Source organism: Chionomys nivalis, chromosome 11 (genome assembly GCF_950005125.1).
Source record: "Chionomys nivalis chromosome 11, mChiNiv1.1, whole genome shotgun sequence".
Taxonomy (NCBI): domain Eukaryota; kingdom Metazoa; phylum Chordata; class Mammalia; order Rodentia; family Cricetidae; genus Chionomys; species Chionomys nivalis.
This window is the reverse complement of record NC_080096.1, coordinates 33,382,524-33,403,160: the sequence shown is the minus strand read 5'-3', so window position 1 is coordinate 33,403,160 and position 20,637 is coordinate 33,382,524. Positions and strand designations below refer to the sequence as shown.

The 20,637-nt window shown below is 44.1% G+C and overlaps 1 protein-coding gene across 1 annotated transcript in view; it reads left to right on the top strand.

The window, feature by feature from the left end:
* Eif2b3 (eukaryotic translation initiation factor 2B subunit gamma) overlaps positions 1 to 20,637 on the top strand; it is a 65,614-nt gene that overhangs the window by 33,700 nt on the left and 11,277 nt on the right. The window contains exons 6-10 of the mRNA XM_057783811.1: positions 6,518 to 6,607; positions 13,284 to 13,411; positions 14,852 to 15,042; positions 17,347 to 17,424; positions 18,666 to 18,814. Of these exons, the coding sequence (XP_057639794.1) occupies positions 6,518 to 6,607; positions 13,284 to 13,411; positions 14,852 to 15,042; positions 17,347 to 17,424; positions 18,666 to 18,814 (636 nt within the window). The remainder of the gene's footprint in view (positions 1 to 6,517; positions 6,608 to 13,283; positions 13,412 to 14,851; positions 15,043 to 17,346; positions 17,425 to 18,665; positions 18,815 to 20,637) is intronic.

Sequence of the window (20,637 nt, the reverse complement as noted above, 5' to 3'; positions counted from 1 at the left end):
TTGGCAGTTCTCCTTTTCTTGAAACCAAATAAAACCACCCACCATGGGAAAGAAGGAATGAAAACTAAATTACACTGTGTGAAACTGAGAAAAATATGTGAACACTTTCCCCGGAGACAGGACACCAGCTTTTCTTCACAGCGCGCACAGCACTCCCTAAGTCTTCTCTTACCAGGGTAGAGCCAAGTCCTGCACTGAGGGAGAGTGAAGCCTTGGGGGGCAGGGTGGGATCAGGACGACACTGTTAGAGATCCTCCTTTTAAGAAGAGCTAGAAAGGGTGACATAATTCACCATCGGTGGTGGTGATGCGACCACGTTGTTAGGAAACAAATCTCCAGAAGTTTACATCTGGAAAATATGAAACTCTTATCTCGCTAAACACAATTCCCTATTCTCTCCCTCCCATAAGTCCCTGGCAATCACAATTCTACTTTGTTTATCAGTTAATTTGAGTAGTTTATGTATCTTCTGTAAGTGAAATGCTATATATATTTTTTGTGGTTGACATTTCATTTTGCATGATATCCTCAAAGTTCATCATGTTGTATCCTATAACAGAATATACTTTTCTTTCTTACTTATTATCTATGAAATGTGTATTAAGAACCATTCTTAAACATTAACAGTTAAATAGTCTATCAACAAAGTATATAGAACTCCATAATCACACTGCGTCCTAGGATCTTGAGTGTATTCCATCTACTCATTTATTAATTTATTTTGAGGTTTACTTATTTTTATTTTTTTATGTATATGGGTGTTTTGCCTGCATGTATGTCTGTGCACTATGTACATTAGTGCCCATGGAGACTAGAAGTTGGCATTAGAGCCCCTAGAACTGGAGTTAGTTACCAATGATTGTAAACCACTGTGTAGGGGTGCTAGGAATAGAACCTGGGTCCTCTGCAAGAGCAGCAACTAATTCTTAACTATTGAGCTCTCTCCAGCACTTCCACCTCCTTACAGATCAGGGTTACCCAGCAAAAGCCTTTTTTTTTTTTTGTTACCTTTGTTTTTATCTGGCTTTTTCCTCCCTACGGGTACTTGCACATATGGTAGCTGGTTCCTTTTGTTGGATTTTTTTTTTTTAACGGAAGAGCAAACTTAAGTTCAATAGCCAAAATTTAGTGATAGGGCATGTTATCTTTATTATAATCCTTTATTTTTAATGTAAATCCTTTTTTATTTTATTATTATCATGTTGTGTATGTGTTCCTGTGGATATGATGTGTATGCATTGGCACAAGTGTCTTGGCATCCATGTGAGGTCAGAGGACAGTTTGTTGTGTCGATTCTATCCTACCTTATGTGGGTCTAGGGATCGTTCTCAGGCCATTAGGCAGTCACAGCAAGTACCTTTACCCACTGGGCCCTCTCACCCATGCTTTATGTAAATTCCGTACCTGTGTCTTTCACAGCCACCTGTTCCCCTCTTAGCATGCTGTCTGAAGGGCAGCTGGCCAATCATCTAGACCCTAAGGAATGCCAGCTTTCCCTTGAGGCAGGCAGGTGGATCTGTCCAAGGCCAGCGTGGTTATCTACTTAGTGAGTTCTAGGTTTAATATAAAGATATAATGTATATGCTGACTCCTCAAACTCCAGCAAAACAATAAAGGGAACTTAGAAAGGTAAAGGCTACAGAAAATTGGTTTCTTCAGCTGAATGCAGTTTAGTGATTCTTTAAAGAATTCCTCTTGTACAACCAGACAGTGGTGGCACACACTTTTAGCCCCAGCACTCTGGAGACAGAGGAAGGCGGATGTCTGAGTTCTAGGACAGCTTGGTCTACATAGTGAGTTACAGGACAGCCAGGGCTACACAGAGAAACTCTGTCTGTCTTGAAAACAAGAAAACCAAACAAACAAAAAATCCTGTTTTATTTCTGACAAGCATGTGTTTTTAATAATTCAAAACTGTAAAGTATTTGTGCCAAACACTTAATAAGAAAATCATGATCCTCTTCCCACAATGCTATGTGGTTCGCTTTTAAATTCTAGTCAAAGGGTCAAGGGTGTTTTTTTGTTTTTTCCTGGAAGGGTAATAAACATCTAAAAACAAGCTTTTAAAGATATCTTTTTAAATGAAATAAAATGTTCACAAGTTCATCTTGGAAGGTTTAGGCATTTGTATCTCGGGAGACAAGGACATTTGTCAAGACTGCATAGAATATGACCAAATCTATTTGGGGACTAAAGATATTAAAAAATGGCTTAAACTTCAGTTGCTTTGTGTATGGAAAGTCTTGAAGTACTTATCTAATTTAGTGTCCCAACTGATATTTAACCAGCCCTAATTCCTAAAACAATCTCTCATTTTATGATAAGGAGAGGTGACACAGAAGGACTGCTTTCTATGCCAAAATCTGCCAGTTGTGGTAGCCCCTTTAATCCCAGTGCTCTGGAGGCAGAGGCAGGCGGATCTCTGAGTCCGGGGCCATTCTATATAGGATAGCCAGGGTTACATAAAAAAAGACCCTATCTCAAAAAAAAGAGGAGGGGGGGAGGAGGGGGGGAGGAGGAGGAGGAGGAGGAGGAGGAGGAGGAGGAGAAGGAGAAGGAGAAGAAGAAGAAGAAGAAGAAGAAGAAGAAGAAGAAGAAGAAGAAGAAGAAGAAGAAGAAGAAGAAGAAGAAGAAGAAGCAGCAGCAGCAGCTAAATCCAAAGCACTGAACTTTTGTTCTTACTTTTCCATATTTTTTTTCCGTTCAATAAAGAAGCTTGCCTGTGAGAAAGGTTGTGTCTTTAGACATAGCTATATGGGCTGTAGAGAGCTAGGGAAATCTTCCAGCTGTCTGCCTGTGTGAGGAAGCATCATCTTGCCAGTTCCGATCATGAGCCTTCAGCAGTACAAATCATCTTGTTCTTGGCTTGCTTTTTTGGTGGGGAGGGGTTGGGTTGGTTTTAGCTTTTCTCAAGAAAGGGGGTTTCTCTGTATAGCCCTGACTCCTGGAACACCCTTTGTACACCAGGCTAGCCTCGAACTCAGAGATCCATCTGCCTCGGCCTCCTGAGTGCTTGGGATTAAAGGCATGTGCCACCATGCCTGGCTCTTAGCTTTCTTTTTAAAGTTCTGTTTTCTTGAACATACTAAATTTGTTACCACTATTCTTCTATTGTCCAGCTTCCAAAATTTATAGTTGTCATTTCTCCTGGTCTTTTTCTTTGTGAGTTTGTAGTTTTGAGTTAAAAACAAACAAAAACCTTCACTACCATATTCATGAGTTTTCAGAATACATAGTGCTTTAATGCCTGTGTTTCGTCTTCATCCAGGATTATTTTCCTTTCTATTTATTTTGTCTCTCCCCTTCTCCTTTCTTCCTCTTCTCCATCCTTTCCTCTCCTTTTCTGTTCTCCTCCTCTCTTCTCTGCACCTGCCTTACCCTACTGTCCATCCTGTCTCTTCATCCAGTTAGGTCCTATGCTTTCAAGCTTCCCCCATCCTTACTTGTTCTTTTATTCTCTCCACCTGTACAGCTTTCAGTTTTCATTTTTCCTATGTATTTTATATACATATGAGAAATATGTATTCATATTTTGTATTGTACTGGGGGAAGCACACACTTGCCGTGATGCACATGTGGAGGTCAGAGGACAGCGTGTGGGGTCAGTCTCTCCGAACACCATTTCAGTTCTAGGGTTCAAGCTCAGGTCATCAAGCTTGGCAATAAGCTTCCATCCCCACCCTTCCCATTGTCCTGTAATGTTCTTTTTTGCCTTGTAATGCTGGGACATAAACCCGGGGCCTTGTGCATAGAGGCAAGCTCTCTACCACAGAGCTGTATCCCTAGCCCAACCCTCAACTTCTAAACTTTATACATCTGTTTTGTCAACTACTTCACAGATTTTAAGTTTTTCAAGGGGACTATTTTGTATTGGTGTAAATTTGCACCACTATAAATCTATAGTTTTGATCTTAATTGAACTCTCAAAACCATGCTGCAGTCTTGCTGTCTCAGACCAGCCTTCTATTCCTCCCAGCAACTATTTTCAGCCATCAATCTCTAATAAAGACACCGCTACTGCGCCTTCTCGGGAGATCCCAGCGAGCAATCCTGACTTCCTGATTTCCCAGTGTCCACTCTGCCTGCACACTCACCGTCGCTCAGATTCCCCCAGTTATGTGTCTGTAGTGCCTGTAGTTGAGGGATCGCCTGCCTTCACTCTGCCTTTTATCCCGTGCTTCACTGCTTCCCCACAGTCTCTAGGCTTCCCAGCCTTGTTCTGTATTCTTTCCTCCTCACAGCTGTGAATGCGCTGTTTCTAGGGTAAAGCACAAGTTCCTCAGGCTTCAGTTGTCTGCTGTCCTTACCCCTCCAGTCATTATTCTGACAACTATATACCCAACACTACAGCCCTGCCACACAGCTAGGAGAGCTGCTCAGGATTCTCTGACTTCCACATTCCTTCCTTACTCTAATTTTTTATTTATTTATTTATTTATTTATTTATTTATTTATTTATTTGTGTGTATAAGTGTATGTCTGTGTGTGGCTATTAGAACTAGAGTTAGAAATAAAGGTGTCAGAACAACCCTGAGGTCTCTCAACATTTTATCTGTTGACTCTTTATCTCTGGTGGTAATATATGGGTTTTTTGTTGTTGTTGTTGCTATTTGTTTTTTGGGTTTTTTTCAGGCAGCGCCACCACCGCTCAGCATAACTTCATCTTTTTTTGTTGTTGTTTAGATTAATTTATTATGTATACAGAGTTCTGACTGCATGTATGCCTACTCGCCAGAAGAGGGCACCAGATATCGTTATAGATGGTTATGAGCCACCATGTGGTTGCTGGGAATTGAACTCAGGACCTCTGGAAGAACAGCCAGTGCTCTTAACCTCTGAGCCATCTCTCCAGCCCTAACTTCACTTTTTAAAACAAAAAAATTTAAAGGCAATGTTTCACTATGTAACCCTAACTAGTCTAGAACTTACTATGTAGAGCAGGCTAGTATTGGCCATACAGAAATCCACCTACCTCTGTCTCCGAGTGCTGGAAGTAAGGGCATGTGTTGTCAGGGTTTCTGTCCTGCCCAGTTCCCACAATTGTTAAGTCCCAAAGAAAATCACACAAAGGTCTACATTAATCATAAACTGGTTTTTCCATTAGCTCAGGATTTTTTTTTTTTTTTTTTTTTTTTTTTTTTTGGTTTTTCGAGACAGGATTTCTCTGTGGTTTTGGAGCCTGTCCTGGAACTAGCTCTTGTAGACCAGGCTGGTCTCGAACTCACAGAGATCCGCCTGCCTCTGCCTCCCGAGTGCTGGGATTAAAGGCGTGCGCCACCACTGCCCGGCCGTAGCTCAGGCTTCTTATTAACTATTATAACTTACATTAGCCCATTATTCTTATCTATGTTAACCACATGGCTCAGTACCTTTTTCAGCATCGTAGTCACATCTTGCTTCTTCTGTGTCTGGACAGGACTGCAGAGGGAGCTTCCCTCTTCCCAGAATTCTCCTGTTCTCATTGACCCACCTATACTTCCTGTCTGGTTGTCCTGCCTATACTTCCTGCCTGGCCACTGGCCTATCAGCGCTTATTTAAAACATAATTGACAGCCAGGCGGTGGTGGCGCACGCCTTTAATCCCAGCACTCGGGAGGCAGAGGCAGGCGGATCTTTGTGAGTTCGAGGCCAGCCTGGTCTACAAGAGCTAGTTCAGGACAGGCTCCAAAACCACAGAGAAACCCTGTCTCGAAAAACCAAAAGAAAAAAAACATAATTGACAGAATACAATTGTCCCACACCAGGCATGTGCCACCATGTTTGGTATAACTTAAAGAAAATACTTTATGGCTTCCCTTCCAAGTTTTCAACTTCATTATCTTTGTATGTTGACGCCACTATAAACTAAAGGCTGCTGGAACATAAGTCCTGTGTTGCTAGGACAGAGGATCTGATAACTAAGGTGGCTAATAGGTGGGACCAGGTTTCACCACATATGTGTTTCAAAAATTACAATTTTTTGATTCTTGGAAGTTTCCATTTAATATTATCAGACTGTAGGTAAGTGCTTTTGTGGAAGAGGAAACTGCCAGTGAGGGTAGAACACTGTAATAACACCCGTCCTTCACAGTCTTTCTGCACACAGGGCACCAGTGAGGGTACAACACTGTAATAACACCCGTCCTTCACAGTCTTTCTGCACACAGGGCACCAGTGAGGGTACAACACTGTAATAACACCCGTCCTTCACAGTCTTTCTGCACACAGGGCACCAGTGAGGGTAGAACACTGTAATAACACCCGTCTTTCACAGTCTTTTTACACACAGAGGGTATCAGGCACACGCATAGTACACTTACATACATGGAAGCAAAAAATAAAATAAGTAAGCCTAAAAAACAAATTTTTTAGAACAAAAATGCTAGCACCCACCATGCTGGTCTTCCCAGGCTGGGGCGTAGGCATCATTACTCTGACCCTTCCCCCTCTTCTGGAGCCCAGGACCTGATGATAGACTAGACTAATGTTAATCTGTATTATCTGATTATGAACCTGTTCTTTCCTGTTCTTCCTACAGGTACCCTAGAATACATTTCCATACGGGCCTCGTGGATGCCCATCTCTACTGCTTGAAGAAATATGTTGTGGATTTCTTAATGGAAAACAGGTAAGAAGGCCTACAGATTTTGAGCATTCTGTTTCTCAAACTTTTTAGTTTTGCAATTCTAAACCAACAGTTTTTTTAACAAGTATAGGGTTTTTTGTTATTAGTTTTACCTTTGTTTATATGTATGTGTGTGGGTGTGCATGATTACAGATGTTCTTAGAGGCCAGAAGCATCAGATCCTCTGGTGGTGGAATCACAGGGCATTGTGAGACGCCTGACATTGGTACTGGGAACTGAATGCAGTTGGCTGCAAGAATAGTATGCTCACTTAACCCCTCAGTCATGCAGGGTTTCTCTGCGCAGTCCTAACTGCCCTGAAACTCGCTCTGTAGACCAGGCTGACCTCAAACTCAGATCCATCTGCCTCTGCCTCTCAAGTGCTAGGATTAAAGATGTGCTCCACCCCCAGCTTTGCTTTTGTTTTTGAGACAGGGTCTTACTATATAGTCCTGGCTAGCCTGTAACTGGCTGTGTAGACCAGGATCACCTCAAAATAAAAGAGATCTGCCTGTCTCTGCCTCCTGAGTGCTGGGATTAAAGGTGTTTGTCACCTTTCCTGACCCATGAGGTATAGTTTTTAACTAACAAACTACCTTGTGATTTTGGTTTTCCAAGATAGGGTTCAAACTCTTTCTTTGTTTGCAGTGCTTGGATTGGAACCTAGGGCCTTGTGTATCCCACGTAAATGCTTTGCCCAAAGTCTTCTTAATGTCAGATAACAGTTTATACAAAGATCACAGCTGGTTTTCATTTCTGTTTTAGAAATAAATCAGATTATCTACATACTGTTACTTTGCTTATACCAAAGAAACCCTGATTATATTTTGGGGATTTGCAAATAAACCAGCAGAATTTTTAAATAAAACTTTAAATAAGCTGCGTGTGGTGGTGCAGACCCGTGATCCCAGCACTTGGCAGGTGGAGACAGGAGGGTCAGAAGCTCAGGGTCATCCTTGGATACTCGTTGAGTAGAAATACAGCTGGAATTCTAAGAAAAGTAGATAGGAAAAGACTTAATGGTGCAATGACTAGGAGGCTAATTCCCTTGGTGACTTGTGGATAAGTTCCTGCCTTGAACAGTGCTGGTAACTGAAAAGCAGGCACTACAGCAGCCAAACTCCCCCAGAGAGTTTGGCCAAAGAATTTTAGCTTAAATTCTAGCTCTGAGTTGGACATAGCAAGGCAGGTCTGTACTGCTCAGGATGCTCAGCAAGATCACAAGTTCAAACCTACATGAGCTATACAGTAAGTTCAACACCAACCTTAGCAACTTACAATAATAAGTAAAAATAGGACTGGGAATATGTTCTTCAGAAGTAGGGCACTTTCATAGTGTGCACAAGTCCCTGGGTTCAGTCCCCATTAGCACCAAAAAACAAAACAAAAATCTATCTCTTTGGCTGATGGGCCAGGATGTATATGAAATAAAGGAAAAAGAACTAAGCCCAGTGCTTCACATGAGTGTCTGGTACCCATGGAGACCAAAATAGGGTGTCGGCAATCCCGAGCCTGGAGTTACAGAGACTGTTATGAGCTGCCATATGGGTGTTCAGATCAAACTTGGGTCCTTTGGAAGAGCAGCCAGTATTTTTGTTTGTTTGTTTGTTTTTTGTTTTGTTTCAAGACAGGGTTTCTCCATGTAGCCTGTGCTGGAACTCACTTTGTAGATCAGGCTGGCCTTGAATTCACAGAGATCTGCCTGCCTCTACCTCCCAGAATGCTGGACTTAAAGATGTGCACCATCACTGGCTTAAAAAGAAGGAATGCTTTCTAAATACTATCAAATAGAATTGTGGCTTTTAGAACCAGGGTGTACAGGCAGTTTTACAACAAAGCCAGCCTTATCTTTGCTGCTGCAGCTCATCTATAGCTCATCTGGACATGTCAGTTTGCTGCTGCAGACCTGACAAATGTAATAGAGTGGTATGTGCTCTGAGGACAAGCTGCCATCGGTGATGACTGTGACTGCCAGGGCTGCCAGCTGGGGCTTTTCCTCTGCAGTCCGCTCTGACGTAGATCCGGATCCTCAGCCCAAACCACATCTGTTCCCTTCCCCATCTGCCCACATCTCCCAGAGTTGCTAGAGTCAAAGTGCACATAGTAAAAGTAAATTTCGATATAAAGTGTATCGAGCCGGGTGTGGTGGACTCGTGCCTATAATTTCAGCACCTGGGAGTTGGAGACGCGAGGGATTGCAAATTCAGGCCAGCCTAAGCTAAGGGGCAAGAGACCTTGTCTCAAAACAACAACAAAAGAACAAACAAAAATGATATACAAAAAAAAAATGATATACACATGGCACTAAACGCTGAACAGGAAGTTATAAATCTTGAAACAGACAGTCCACCCTGGTACAGTGGTATATTCCTGCAGCCTAAAGGTAGTTTGGAGTATTGTATCCAGCTACTCAGCTGGTAGCGTTCATTTTAGGCCTAATGTCAAGATGTTGTGTTCCACAATGGTTCACAATAGCCTTGAGTTGTTCCAGTTCTTAGCACAGCTGTGAGCAACCTCTACAGCTAGGTCAGCTGCACTCTATGGGAATACATCTGATGTTGAGCGCCAGCAGAAGGGGCTGCGACCTGGCAGGACAGCTTCATGTCTTTTCAAATCACTTACCCTGAGTGCTGAGAAGGACCATGTGCCAAGGCTTGTCTGCTTGCCCGATGCAGCGCCAATTCTGTTTGCTCCGTGAAGGCCCTAAACGTCCTCCAGCTGTCTGTGCTTCGTCCCTTCAAAAGAACTGACTTGTTCTCCAGGGGAAGGGACCAAGGAATATTTGCTATCCGCATTGGTATGGAGCATTGAAAACAGACAAAAAAAAAAAAAAAAAGCTAAGAATAAGTGTTCTGCTGTTTTCATTTCATCCTTGTATTCATATGGAAAATTTTAATCTCCATCAAAGGACCAAGAGAAAAAAAATCCCATTGAAATTCAATATAGGGGCTGGGCAGTGGTGGCGCATGCCTTTAATCCCAGCACTTGGGAGGCAGAGGCAGGCAGATCTCTGTGAGTTCGAGACCAGCCTGGTCTACAAGAGCTAGTTCCAGGGCAGGCTCCAAAGCCACAGAGAAACCCTGTCTCGAAAAAACTAAATTAAAAAAAAAAAAAAAAAGAAAAGAAATTCAATACAGGGACTCCTAGCTTACACAGAAATGTTCAAAGATATTTGATTTGATCCTTTAAAAATAACATAAGACCATGTACTGTGTAGCTCCAGGGTTCATAATTTCCCTTACCTCCCTCAGCCTCAGCCTCTTGCCTTCTTCCTTACGGCACATGTGTGTGGTCCTGAGTCTTTTAGTGGGGCCCCTGGTAGAGAATGGGTACTGACAGCAGCAGCGAGGGTTGCGGTGCTGTTCACACTACAGCCCCTCCCTCATGCCTCGTCTCTCAGAGTATTATAACTGCTTAGACACGTTCACAGTCTGCTCCCCCGCCTGTTTGACCTGCTCTTTCTCCCTTTCCCTGTCTTCTGCCCACCCCACTAATAATTCCTTTAGGTATTAGAAACAGCATTTACCAAAGCCCAGCACAGCAACTGACATAAAAGATGTGTGATAAATACTAAATAAATTAATCAGTGATATAAAAACCTGCACTCTCACCCACCTGTTTTCATTTTCTTTGCTAAATAAAAGTTAAAAGCATACTGGATGTCAGCAGGTACTTGCCCCCAAGGCTGAGTTCAGTCCCCAGAATCCACACGGTAGAAGGAAAGAGCCTGCTTGCAAGTCTGTCCTCTAATTTCCTTACACAGCAGTGTGGTATATGCATACACACTCACACATGCAGGCACAGGAGGTACACATTGTAGATAAGCTAACAAATAATGTTAATTTTAAAAAGCATATCCGGGGGGAGGGAAATGGGAGGCGGGGAGGAGGCGGAAAAAAATTTTTTTTTCAATAAAAAAATAAAAAAAAAGACCTAATGATTCTCTGAAAAATAAAATAAAATAAAAAAAATAAAAAGCATATCCGCTATACCAAATATCAAGTTCTTTCTTCCCCCGTTAAAGATTCATTAGACCCAACAACCTATCATCTTTTTTTTACATTTAATTTTTTACTTACTTACTGAGAGAGGAGGAGAGAGAGAGAGGAAGGGTAAGAGAGTGAGGGAATCCTCTTTTGGGCATTCATACCCTGATATGTATGTGGAAAAGTCTGGCAACAACTTGGCAGGAGTTGATTCTCTCTGCGGAGTGTGTCCTGGGCATGGAATTCAAGCAGGCAGGTGAGCATCTCTGCAGCCCCTGACATCCCGTGATGCCATCAGAAAGAAGTTGCTTCCTGGGACCCACAAAGAGCAAATGAAGAAGCACGCCAGAGCTCTGGCCAGCTACTCACTGCTCCTTTCTAGGAGTCATTCTCTGCACGAGTTAACTCTGCTCTTGCCCTCGGTGTCAGTCTCAGCTGAGATATTACAGTAGGTTGAAGTTAACTTTGTGGGAATTCTTTAGCAACCATTAGTTGTAACATGAACGGCGGGGGGCCTGCTTGTTTGTTGTTGGGGTTTTCTGTCCTACCTGGTTCCCCACAGCCAGCAAGTCCCAAAGAAAATCACACAAAGATCTCTAAGTTATAAAGCTGATTGGCCCATTAGCTCTAGCCTCTCACTGGCTAACTCTCACATCTTGATTAACCCATTTTTCTGATCTATGTTAGCCATGTGGCTCAGTACCTTTTTTCAGTGGGGCAGATCACATCCTGCTGCTTCGGTGATCTGGGCAGGAGTGGCAGGAATCAACTTCCTCCTTCCCAGAATTCTCTTGTTCTCATTACATCATTTCTACTTCTTATCTGGTTTTCCCGCCTATATTTCCTGCCTGGCCAATCAGCATTTATTTATAACATGATTGACAGATTGCAGACAATTCTCCTGCACCAATTAGTAAGTACAACTGCTACAATATTTGGAGACCTGCCCTTCTGAGTAGATGGAATTTAACTTTTCCTTTTTTTGGTTTTTAGAGACAGGATTTCTCAATAGTTTTGGAACCAGTCCTGGAACTTGCTCTTGTAGACCAGGCTGGCCTCACGAAGATCTGCCTGCCTCTGCCTCCCGAGTGCTGGGATTAAAGGCTTGCACCACCTTCGCCCAGTGGGATATAATGTTTTTTAGGAACTACTTAGGGATAGGAATGAATTCTAAATTTGCAGAGAGGCTAGGTTTGGTGGCCCATGCCTTTAATTCCTGCCATTTAGAAAGCTGAGGCAGGAAGATTGGCTACTAGTTGAAGACCTCCTAGATTACAATGTTAGATCTTGTCTCAAAAATGAAAAGATCTAATGATATGTCATTATAATTATAATCATTATAATTCAATAGCTGAGTACTTGCTTAGTGTGTCCAAAGCCCTGGGTTCAACCCCCAGGATGAAATAAATATATAACAGACATCGTGGCTCGTGCTCACAATCCCAGCAGTAAGGAGACGGAGGCAAGCGAATCCTAAGTTCTGTGCCAGCGTGGGCTATATGTAAGACTTTGTCACACAACAACATCTCCACAGAGCCAGCCATGACAGTAACACCTATAATCCTAGCCCTTACAAGGTAAAGGCATGAGGATCAAGAATTCAAGGTTGTCCTTGGGTGGACAGTTAGAGGCCAGCCTGAGCCATTAAGACACTGTCTCCATGTAACAAAAAACTAAAAGCCTTCTATCTCCTCATCTGGACATAGAACTCTGCCTGTACCAGACACACATGTGGTATACACATATATGCAAGCAAAACACTCCTATACATAAAAAAATAAATTTAAAGGGGGGGGGGCAGGCATGGTGGCGCACACTTTAATCTCAACACTCAGGAAGCAGAAGCAGGCTGATCTCTGTAAGCTTCTAGACAGCCAGAGCTACATAGAGAGACCCTGTCACAAGAAAGAAAAGGAAGGAAGGGAGAGAGGGAGGGAGGGAGGGAGGGAGGGAGGGAGGGAGGGAGGGAGGGAGGGAGGGAGGAAGGGAGGGTGGTGTTTGCTGGCAAGATTGCTTGACAGCACTTGCTCTCCTGAGGACCAGGGCTTACTCTTAGCAACCACATGGCAGCTCACAAACATCTGTAACTCCATTTCCAAGGGATCCGATACCCTCTTCTGGCCTCCACAGACATATTTGCAGACAAAATACCCATACACATAAAATAAATTGGAATTTTTTTAAAAAAGTGATTTAAGCTAGTTGCAGCAGTAACTGTAGCCCCAGTGATGGGGAAACAAAGACAGATGTCTTTCTGAAGCTCACTGGGCATCAAGCCTAGCTAAATCAGTGAACCCAGGGTCAGTAAGAGGTGGAAATTGATGGAGGAAGGCACCTGACAGCCACCCCTGGCCTCTGTATACATGCACTTATGCACCCACAGAGACATGTGTGCACACATACATCATACACGCCCACAAACAGAATAGCCTGCTTTCTCATGGATGGTCGCTAATGAGCAATCAGAGCACCATGTTATATACTGCATGTATACATGTGTAAGTATGTACATACATATATATACCATGAAGTTGAGACTTTGTGGAAGGACCAAGAAGAGGGATTCTTATATTTTTCCCACTTCTGTCTTAACCTTTAAAGGAAATCCAGATCTTTGGCTTTTCCTTGAGTACAAATAATTTCTGACCCAGAAGGATCCAATATTCTCACATTTGGCCACTCTTTCTTTCTAGGTCAATCACTTCCATCCGAAGTGAACTGGTTCCATACCTAGTAAGAAAACAGTTTTCCTCGACTTTCTCACAACAGAGACAGGAAGACAAAGAAGAGGATCTAAAGAAAAAGGAGCTGAAGTCTTTAGGTTGGTGTTTGGTTTGGTGCAATGAGATGAACAGGGGTCGAAGAACCTTGGGAGAGAACGGCATCCCAAGATGCTCACTTAAGACAGCCAGTGTCAGCCGGGCGGTGGTGGCGCACGCCTTTAATCCCAGCACTCGGGAGGCAGAGGCAGGTGGATCTCTGTGAGTTCGAGGCCAGCCTGGTCTACAAAGGGAGTTCCAGGACAGGCTCCAAAGCTACAGAGAAACCCTGTCTCGAAAAACCAAAAAAAAAAAAAAAAAAAAAAAAAAAGACAGCCAGTGTCTAGTTTACAGGACAAAATGGGCTAGCTGGCCTTACTCTGGGTGCGCTTGATCACACAGTTGGTTCCTGGACTCTTCTGGGCTGGGCTAATCAAGCCTCCAGACCCATTATTTGGTCCATCCTTTTTGACTATGCTCCCCACTAAACCGTAGGTCTTCAGATTCTCCTTACCGCATCTCAAACTTCCTGGTTCTTCAAGTTAGACCTTCCACCTCTGTCAGTGAGGGAAGGTGACAAAGCAAACAAGTACAACCAGAGGCCAGCCAGACTGTCGAGATGAAATGCCTTGATTGCCCTCAGAGCCCTGTGTCCTGCCCCATCACGCAGAGTGATGACAGAGTAGCATGGTGGCTGCAGCCACAGACTCTGGCTCCAACATCTAAGATTCGTTATACTGGACCGTGGTGGCGCACACCTTTGATCCCAGCACTCAGGAGGAAAAGGCAGGCAGATCTTTGTGAGTTTGAGGACAGCCAAGGCTACACAGAGAACCCCTTTCTCAAAAAAAACAACAAAAAAGAAGAAAGAAAAAATGAAAACTAAAATAGTTACTGTGACTCCAAATGCTGTGGTCACCTGCATACATGCTGTGTGCTTTCATGATTTACAGAGGTTATCATTTTCTTTAGTGATGCTTAATTATTGTTTTTGGGCTTTTGGCTTGTTTAAAAGATTTGATTTATTGTTGTTTTGAGACTATGTGTTATGTCTTACTATGTAGCTTTGACTGGCCTGAACTCAGGTTCACCTGCCTCTGGCTCCTGAGTGCTAGGTTTAAAGGTGAGCATCACAATGCCAGCCAACCTTCTTTTTAGGATTTCTTCTTAAATATTAGTTTAGTGCTTATAATATTTTATAGTGTTTACAGTATTTCAAGCGTATAAGAAAATCCATTGCCTGTTTTAGTTGACTTGGTCTTTCAGCTGTGATGGGTTCCTTGGGGTCCAGACTTAGTGATGAGTTTCAAGGAGAGTAGGAAGGAATATTAGCCACACCTGCTTCTAAGAACTGACTGTATCTCAGTCAGGAGGCAGAGGCAGAGGCAGGGGGTCTTTGAGTTCCAGGTCAGCCTGATCTACATAGCAAGGCAGGCTGTCAATCAATCTGTGTCCCCATGCCATCTTTCTCTTTTTTATTTACTCTGGATGTTTGTCTGAAGATATTTACAGTTTTATAAAAAATGACAACACTCTGACTTTGGCTCCATATCATGCCTGCTGGAATGCCTTTCGAGGAGACAAGTGGGAAGATTTTTCTAGCTCACAGGTGCGCTGCTATGTCCACATCATGAAAGAGGGACTCTGCTCTCGAGTGAGCACCCTGGGGCTCTACATGGAAGCCAACAGGCAGGTGAGAGGATGGGCTCAGGGTCTTCCTGCCCTCAAACCAGACCGCGCTTTCTGCCTTACTGCTGGGGACATGGTAACATTCACAGTCTTCACTCCTAAAGATTAGCAAGACTTGAATTGTCAGGGGAAAATCCAAAGACAGGAACTCGGTGAGTTCAAGGAAGCGCTAAGATCTCTAGAGAGATTAGCTTCTGAGCTGCGGCTGCAGCAGCTCTCCTGTTTTTCAGGGTGAACATTTGTATAATAGCTACTTCTAAGTAAGCAGACAAAGCCAAGCATGATGGTATATTCCAATTATCCCAGCTCTCAGCAGTGAGATTTGCAAAGTGGAGGCTACCCTGGGCTATGTAGCAAATTCCAGGCTAGCCATGTTTGCTCACACCTGTAATCCCAGCACTTGGGAGACAGAAACAGGAGGATTTTGTGTTGAAAGCCTGCTTGGGTAGCATAGCAAGACCTGTCTGGGTCGGGGGTGGGGGGTAATAAAATAGATAAATATTGTATAGTCACATAATTTAATGAATTAAGACAAAGGAAACTTCCTCAAGAAAGCAAAAAAACATCTGGGAATGTAGCCCCATTGATAGTACACAGGACTCCCTGAGCTCGCTCCCCAGTACTGCATCAGCTGGTGTGGTGCCCATACTCCCAGCATCAGGAGACAGGCAAAAACACTAGAATTTCAAGGACATCCTTGGCTACATACTGAGTTCAAGACCCAACTGGGCTGCATGAAACCCTGTAGGGATTTCTTGCTTGTATTTTTGTTAGTGGTGTTTAAGGTAAACTGAATTTTAAAAATACAAAAAAAAGGGGAGGAGAGAAAGAAAATTGAGTGACCAGATGACTCGAGATAGGAGTGTCTATGAAGAATTGTCTGAAACACATCAGTAAAAGCATGGAGAGAAAAGGCTAAAGATATGGAGGTTTCTTCATAGTTTTAGAAGCACAGGAGGAAGGAATATTGAGACCTGCAAATGAAATTGGGGAGGAGTGAAGCGCTGAAGTAAAAATAGGCAAAGTTAGTTGGAATGAGACAATAAAAGATTAGCTGCTAAATAGGGCAGTGGTGGCACATCTTTAATCCCAGCTCCCTAGAGGCAGAGGCAGGCAGATCTCTGGAGTTCAAGCCCAGCCTGGTCTGCAGAGTGAGTTCCTGGACAGCTAGAGCTTCCCTGTCTTGCAACAACAGCGAAAGATTAACTACTGGCATTGTCCCTAGTAGAACTCTGAAAACTGTCACTGGGAGGTAAGATAAGATGTAGATGGTATTAAAAATATTATTGAAAACTAAGATTTCTCTGGTTCATGAATCTTGAAGACTCTTAGTAGGCAGGGTGGTGGTTGCACAGCTTTGATCCCAGCATTCGGGAGACAAGTTAGGAGGATTTCTGTGAGTTGGAGGCCAGCATGATCTACATAGTGCATTGCAGGACAGCCAGGGCTACATACAGAGACCCTGTCTCAAATAATAACAACAAAAGACTCGTACTAGCCAGTAGACATAACCTCAGCCCCAGATATTAAGCTGCCTTCAATGTGGATTGGTTATGAATCCAGGGGAACCCCAAACCAGAGAACTATAAGAAAACACAGTGTTCCCCACTCTTACTCAGGTCCAGAAGCAGGTTTATAAACAGGCTGAAGCTGGAAAGACGCCCTCTGATGGTGCAGCAGATAGGCACACAGGGCCGTGACTGGAGTGTCATAGAAGACTCATGGTACTGTAGCCAGTGCTGACAAGACCTCGTCCAGCTAGCATGGCCACCACCTACAATGATTTGTACAGCTGCCCTGTGTTGTCCATGCTGGAGAATCATAGATACATGCATTCTCTTCCTTCCAAGTAGGTTATGACCAAATCACCTTGTACCTTCAACCTGCTTTTCATTTCTCAGCCTTAGGCAAGAATAATATAAACTTCTTTTTCTCGTTTCCTCTGGAGGGACACGGGCTCTTTCTTTGGATCAGTCCTGATTGTAGAGTTTATCTGACGTTGCTCCTCTTCTCACGTGACATGGCCACAGTAACCCAGGAGACAAGGGAAAGAACCCAGAATTACTCTGAGCAGGATTCCTGGTGTTCTGTGCCCCATTTGACCTCCTTTCCCATGAAATGTCAGAAGAATGTCTAGGCCTTAGTGTGGCTGCTGCATACGCTGTCCTGTCCTGGGAAGCCTAGCAGCTTCTCTGCTCTCTTATCTGACACAACTGGCGGAGAGCCCCATCCCTGACTGGGCGCTGAGTTCTACCTAAAGTGTTAGTTAGGTGTCCACATCTTTACCTGCGAAACTTATTTCCTCAAGGTACCCAAATTGCTGTCTGAGCTTTGTCCAGAGGAGTCAATGATCCACCCATCAGCCCAGATTGCCAACAGACACTTGGTAAGTGCTGGCGTAAGCAGGGCGCAGATGCAACCTTCTGAGGGGCACTGGGACCCCATTAGTACAAGGGGAGTCCCATCTCCATCTTGGTAGTAGTAGGGACACACTCAAGAAGACTTCATCAGGCTGGAGAGATGGCTCCGCGGGTAAAGCTCTGTACTGCTAACCTGACAACCTTAGTACAGTCCGGGAACTCCCGTGCTGAAAGGGGAGATATGACACTTAAAGCGTTCATCTCTGACTTCCACACACGTCATAGCATGCACATGTGTACACATACAGAAAAAAATAATCTCAGCACTGGAGCATCTTAGGTGGGAAGATCAGAAGTTCAAAGTCTGCTGAGCTACCAAACATGCAGTGCTAGTCTGGGAAAGAGTAAGACCCTGTCTCTGGCCACTTGGAACTTGCTTTGGCAATAGTTTAGTGGTAGAGCACTTGCTCAGCATTTATGAATCTGGGTCCAATCTCCTGTATTTCACAAATATGAAGAGTCCTGAAGCCAGATGTTGTGGTACACAGCTGCAGCCATGGTATCCAGGAGACTGATGCAGGAAGAATGTGAGTTCTAAGCCAGCCTGAGATGAATAGCAAGTTGGATGCAAGTTTAGGGTTTCATAGTAAGAACTTGTCTCCAAAAGCAATAAAAAGGAGAAAGGGAGCTGAGCCAGTGGCGCTGCACACCTTTAATCCCAGTACGCAGGAGGCAGAGGCAGGCGGATCTCTGAAATCAAGGCCAGCCTGGTCTGTAAGAGCTACAAGTTCCAGGACAGGCTACAAAGCCACAGAGAAACCCTGTCTCTAAGAAATAGAAGAAGAAGAAAAGTTGGCTGGGGGCCTCTGAGTGGTGCACTCCTTTAAGGCTAGCACTTGGGAAACAGAGGCAGGCAGCTCTCTGTGAGTTTGAGGCCAGCCTGGTCTACAGAAAAAGTTCCAGGACAGGCTTCAAAGCTACACAGAGAAACCCTGTCTTAAAAATAAATAAATAAACTGAAAAGCCGAAGGCCAGTCTGGGCTAAGTATACAAATATGTAAGTGCACACATATGTTTGATTTGTTGGTCTTGTTTTGTTTTTCTTGGAAGAAAAGGGCCTGTTCTTCAGTGTTAGATGGAGCTGGTGTTAGAAAAGCTGTTTGGTCTTTGGGTCTTGTGAAATACTAATCACTCCCCTAAGCTGTTTCTCTGGAAGGGCCCCAAAGATGAGGGTGAATTACAGACAGTCTCTGTTTGCCTTCTGCAGGTTGGAGCTGACAGCCTCGTTGGGCCGGATACACAGGTTGGAGAGAAGTCATCTATTAAGCGCTCAGTCATTGGCTCATCCTGTGTCATACAAGATAAAGTGACTGTTACCAATTGCCTTCTCATGAACTCTGTCACCGTGGAAGAAGGGTATGTCTCCCTCCGTGCCTGCGTGAGGCAAGGCTTCTGGTACCCCAAGAGCTTTGGTGGATTCACCCAACCCAACAAAGGGCTCACACTGGGGACAGGAAGGAAGAAGCTTAGCACCTTTGAAGTTTGGTTTTGCTTCCATAATGACGTGAACTCTAGCACCCTCTTCTCGTAGAACCGTACACTCCCATGAGAAGCTGCCTTCTCTTCCCTGGGGTCCTGTTGCATGAAGGTGACCACAGTAGTGAGCTCTTTGCAGTGCTGCAGTGACGCTGTGCCGAGGGAGTGTCACTTCCCCTGCCTTCATACCCCAAAGCTGCCTGGAGGCAGCGGCGTACAGGGAGTGGACATAAAAGCCATACTATGCTTTAAGGGCAGGCTTCTCTCCCCAGGCTGGCCTAGACCTTGCTATGTAGCTCAGTCTGGTCTACCCATAAGCATCCTCCTTCAGCCCCTTAAAAGTCCAAAGTCTGGGGCTAGGGATATAGTTGATTGAGTGCTTGTCTAGCATATATGCACAAGGCCCCTGGGTTTAATCCTGGCACCACATAAATTGGGCATGAAGCAGGAGGATCAAGAATTCAAAATCATCTTCAGCTACATAGCAACTTAAGGCCAGCCTCAAATACATGAGATAAAAATAAAAAGATAAACTTTTTGCTGAAACTTTACTTAAAACAAACAAAGCATGGTTCCTCACCAACACACTCCTATAATCCCAGAACTTCAGAAGCCAGAGAGAAGAGGATTTAAAATTTGAGGCTAGCCTGGGTTATGTTTGACAAGTTGGAACCCCAGCACTCAGGAGGGAGAGGCAAGCGGATCTCTGAGCTTGAGGCCAAAGTGAGTTTCAGGACAGCCAAGACTACACAGAGAAACACTGTTTTTTAAAGAAAAAACAATATGCTTTGCTAGGTGGGCATGGTGGCACATACCTTTGATCCCAGAAGAGGCAGAAGCAGATGGATCTCTGTGAACCAGCCTTGTATAGTGATGAGTTCTAGGCCAGCCAGGGGTACACAATGAGACTGTCCCTTGTGCGCCTTGGTTTTTTTGTTTGTTTGTTTGCTTGTTTTTGTTTTTTTAAGACAGGGTTTCTCTGTGTAGTCCTGGTTGTCCTGACTGTTCTGGAACTCACTCTGAAAACCAGAGATTCACCTGTATCTGCCTCCCAAGTCCTGGGATTAAAGGCATGCACCATCCCACCCTGAGAGGTTGTCTCTTTTGCTTTCTTTTCTTTTATGAGACAGGGTCTCTCTACATAGATCTGGTTGTCCTGGAACTCACTCTGTAGGCCAGGCTGACCTTGAATTCGCAGCGATCCTCCTGCCTCTGTCTCCCAAGTCATGGGATTGAAGGCTTGTGGCTACTTCACAGGCTGCAAAAGCAAAATCACTGAGCTGACTCATCATAGTAGCAGATTCTCAGCATTCAAAAGGCAGAGAAAGGGGGATCCATAGCAGAACAGCCTGGACTACGTTGTTTGCAAAGAATGAGGAGGGGAGGTATGCAAACACTTCATTGGGCTGAATATGTGGGGTGGGAGCTCGTTGAATGTTTGTTTATCTTGAAATGGGGCCAGCTGACCTTGAATCCTAGGTTCAGCTTTCCTTCACTTGCCCAAAAAGTCCTGTACCGCCACACCCAACTCCTAACAAACCCCCGGAGGAAACAGTTCCTTTTACAGTTCAGAGTGACTGATTGGGCTGGGAGTGGACCTTAGTAAAGAGCTTGCCCTCAGAGCAGGAGGACCTAAGTTTGATCCCCGGAGTCTAAGTTAAAGGGGACAGGGAGCAGCTGGAAAGATCACTTGGCAGTTAAGA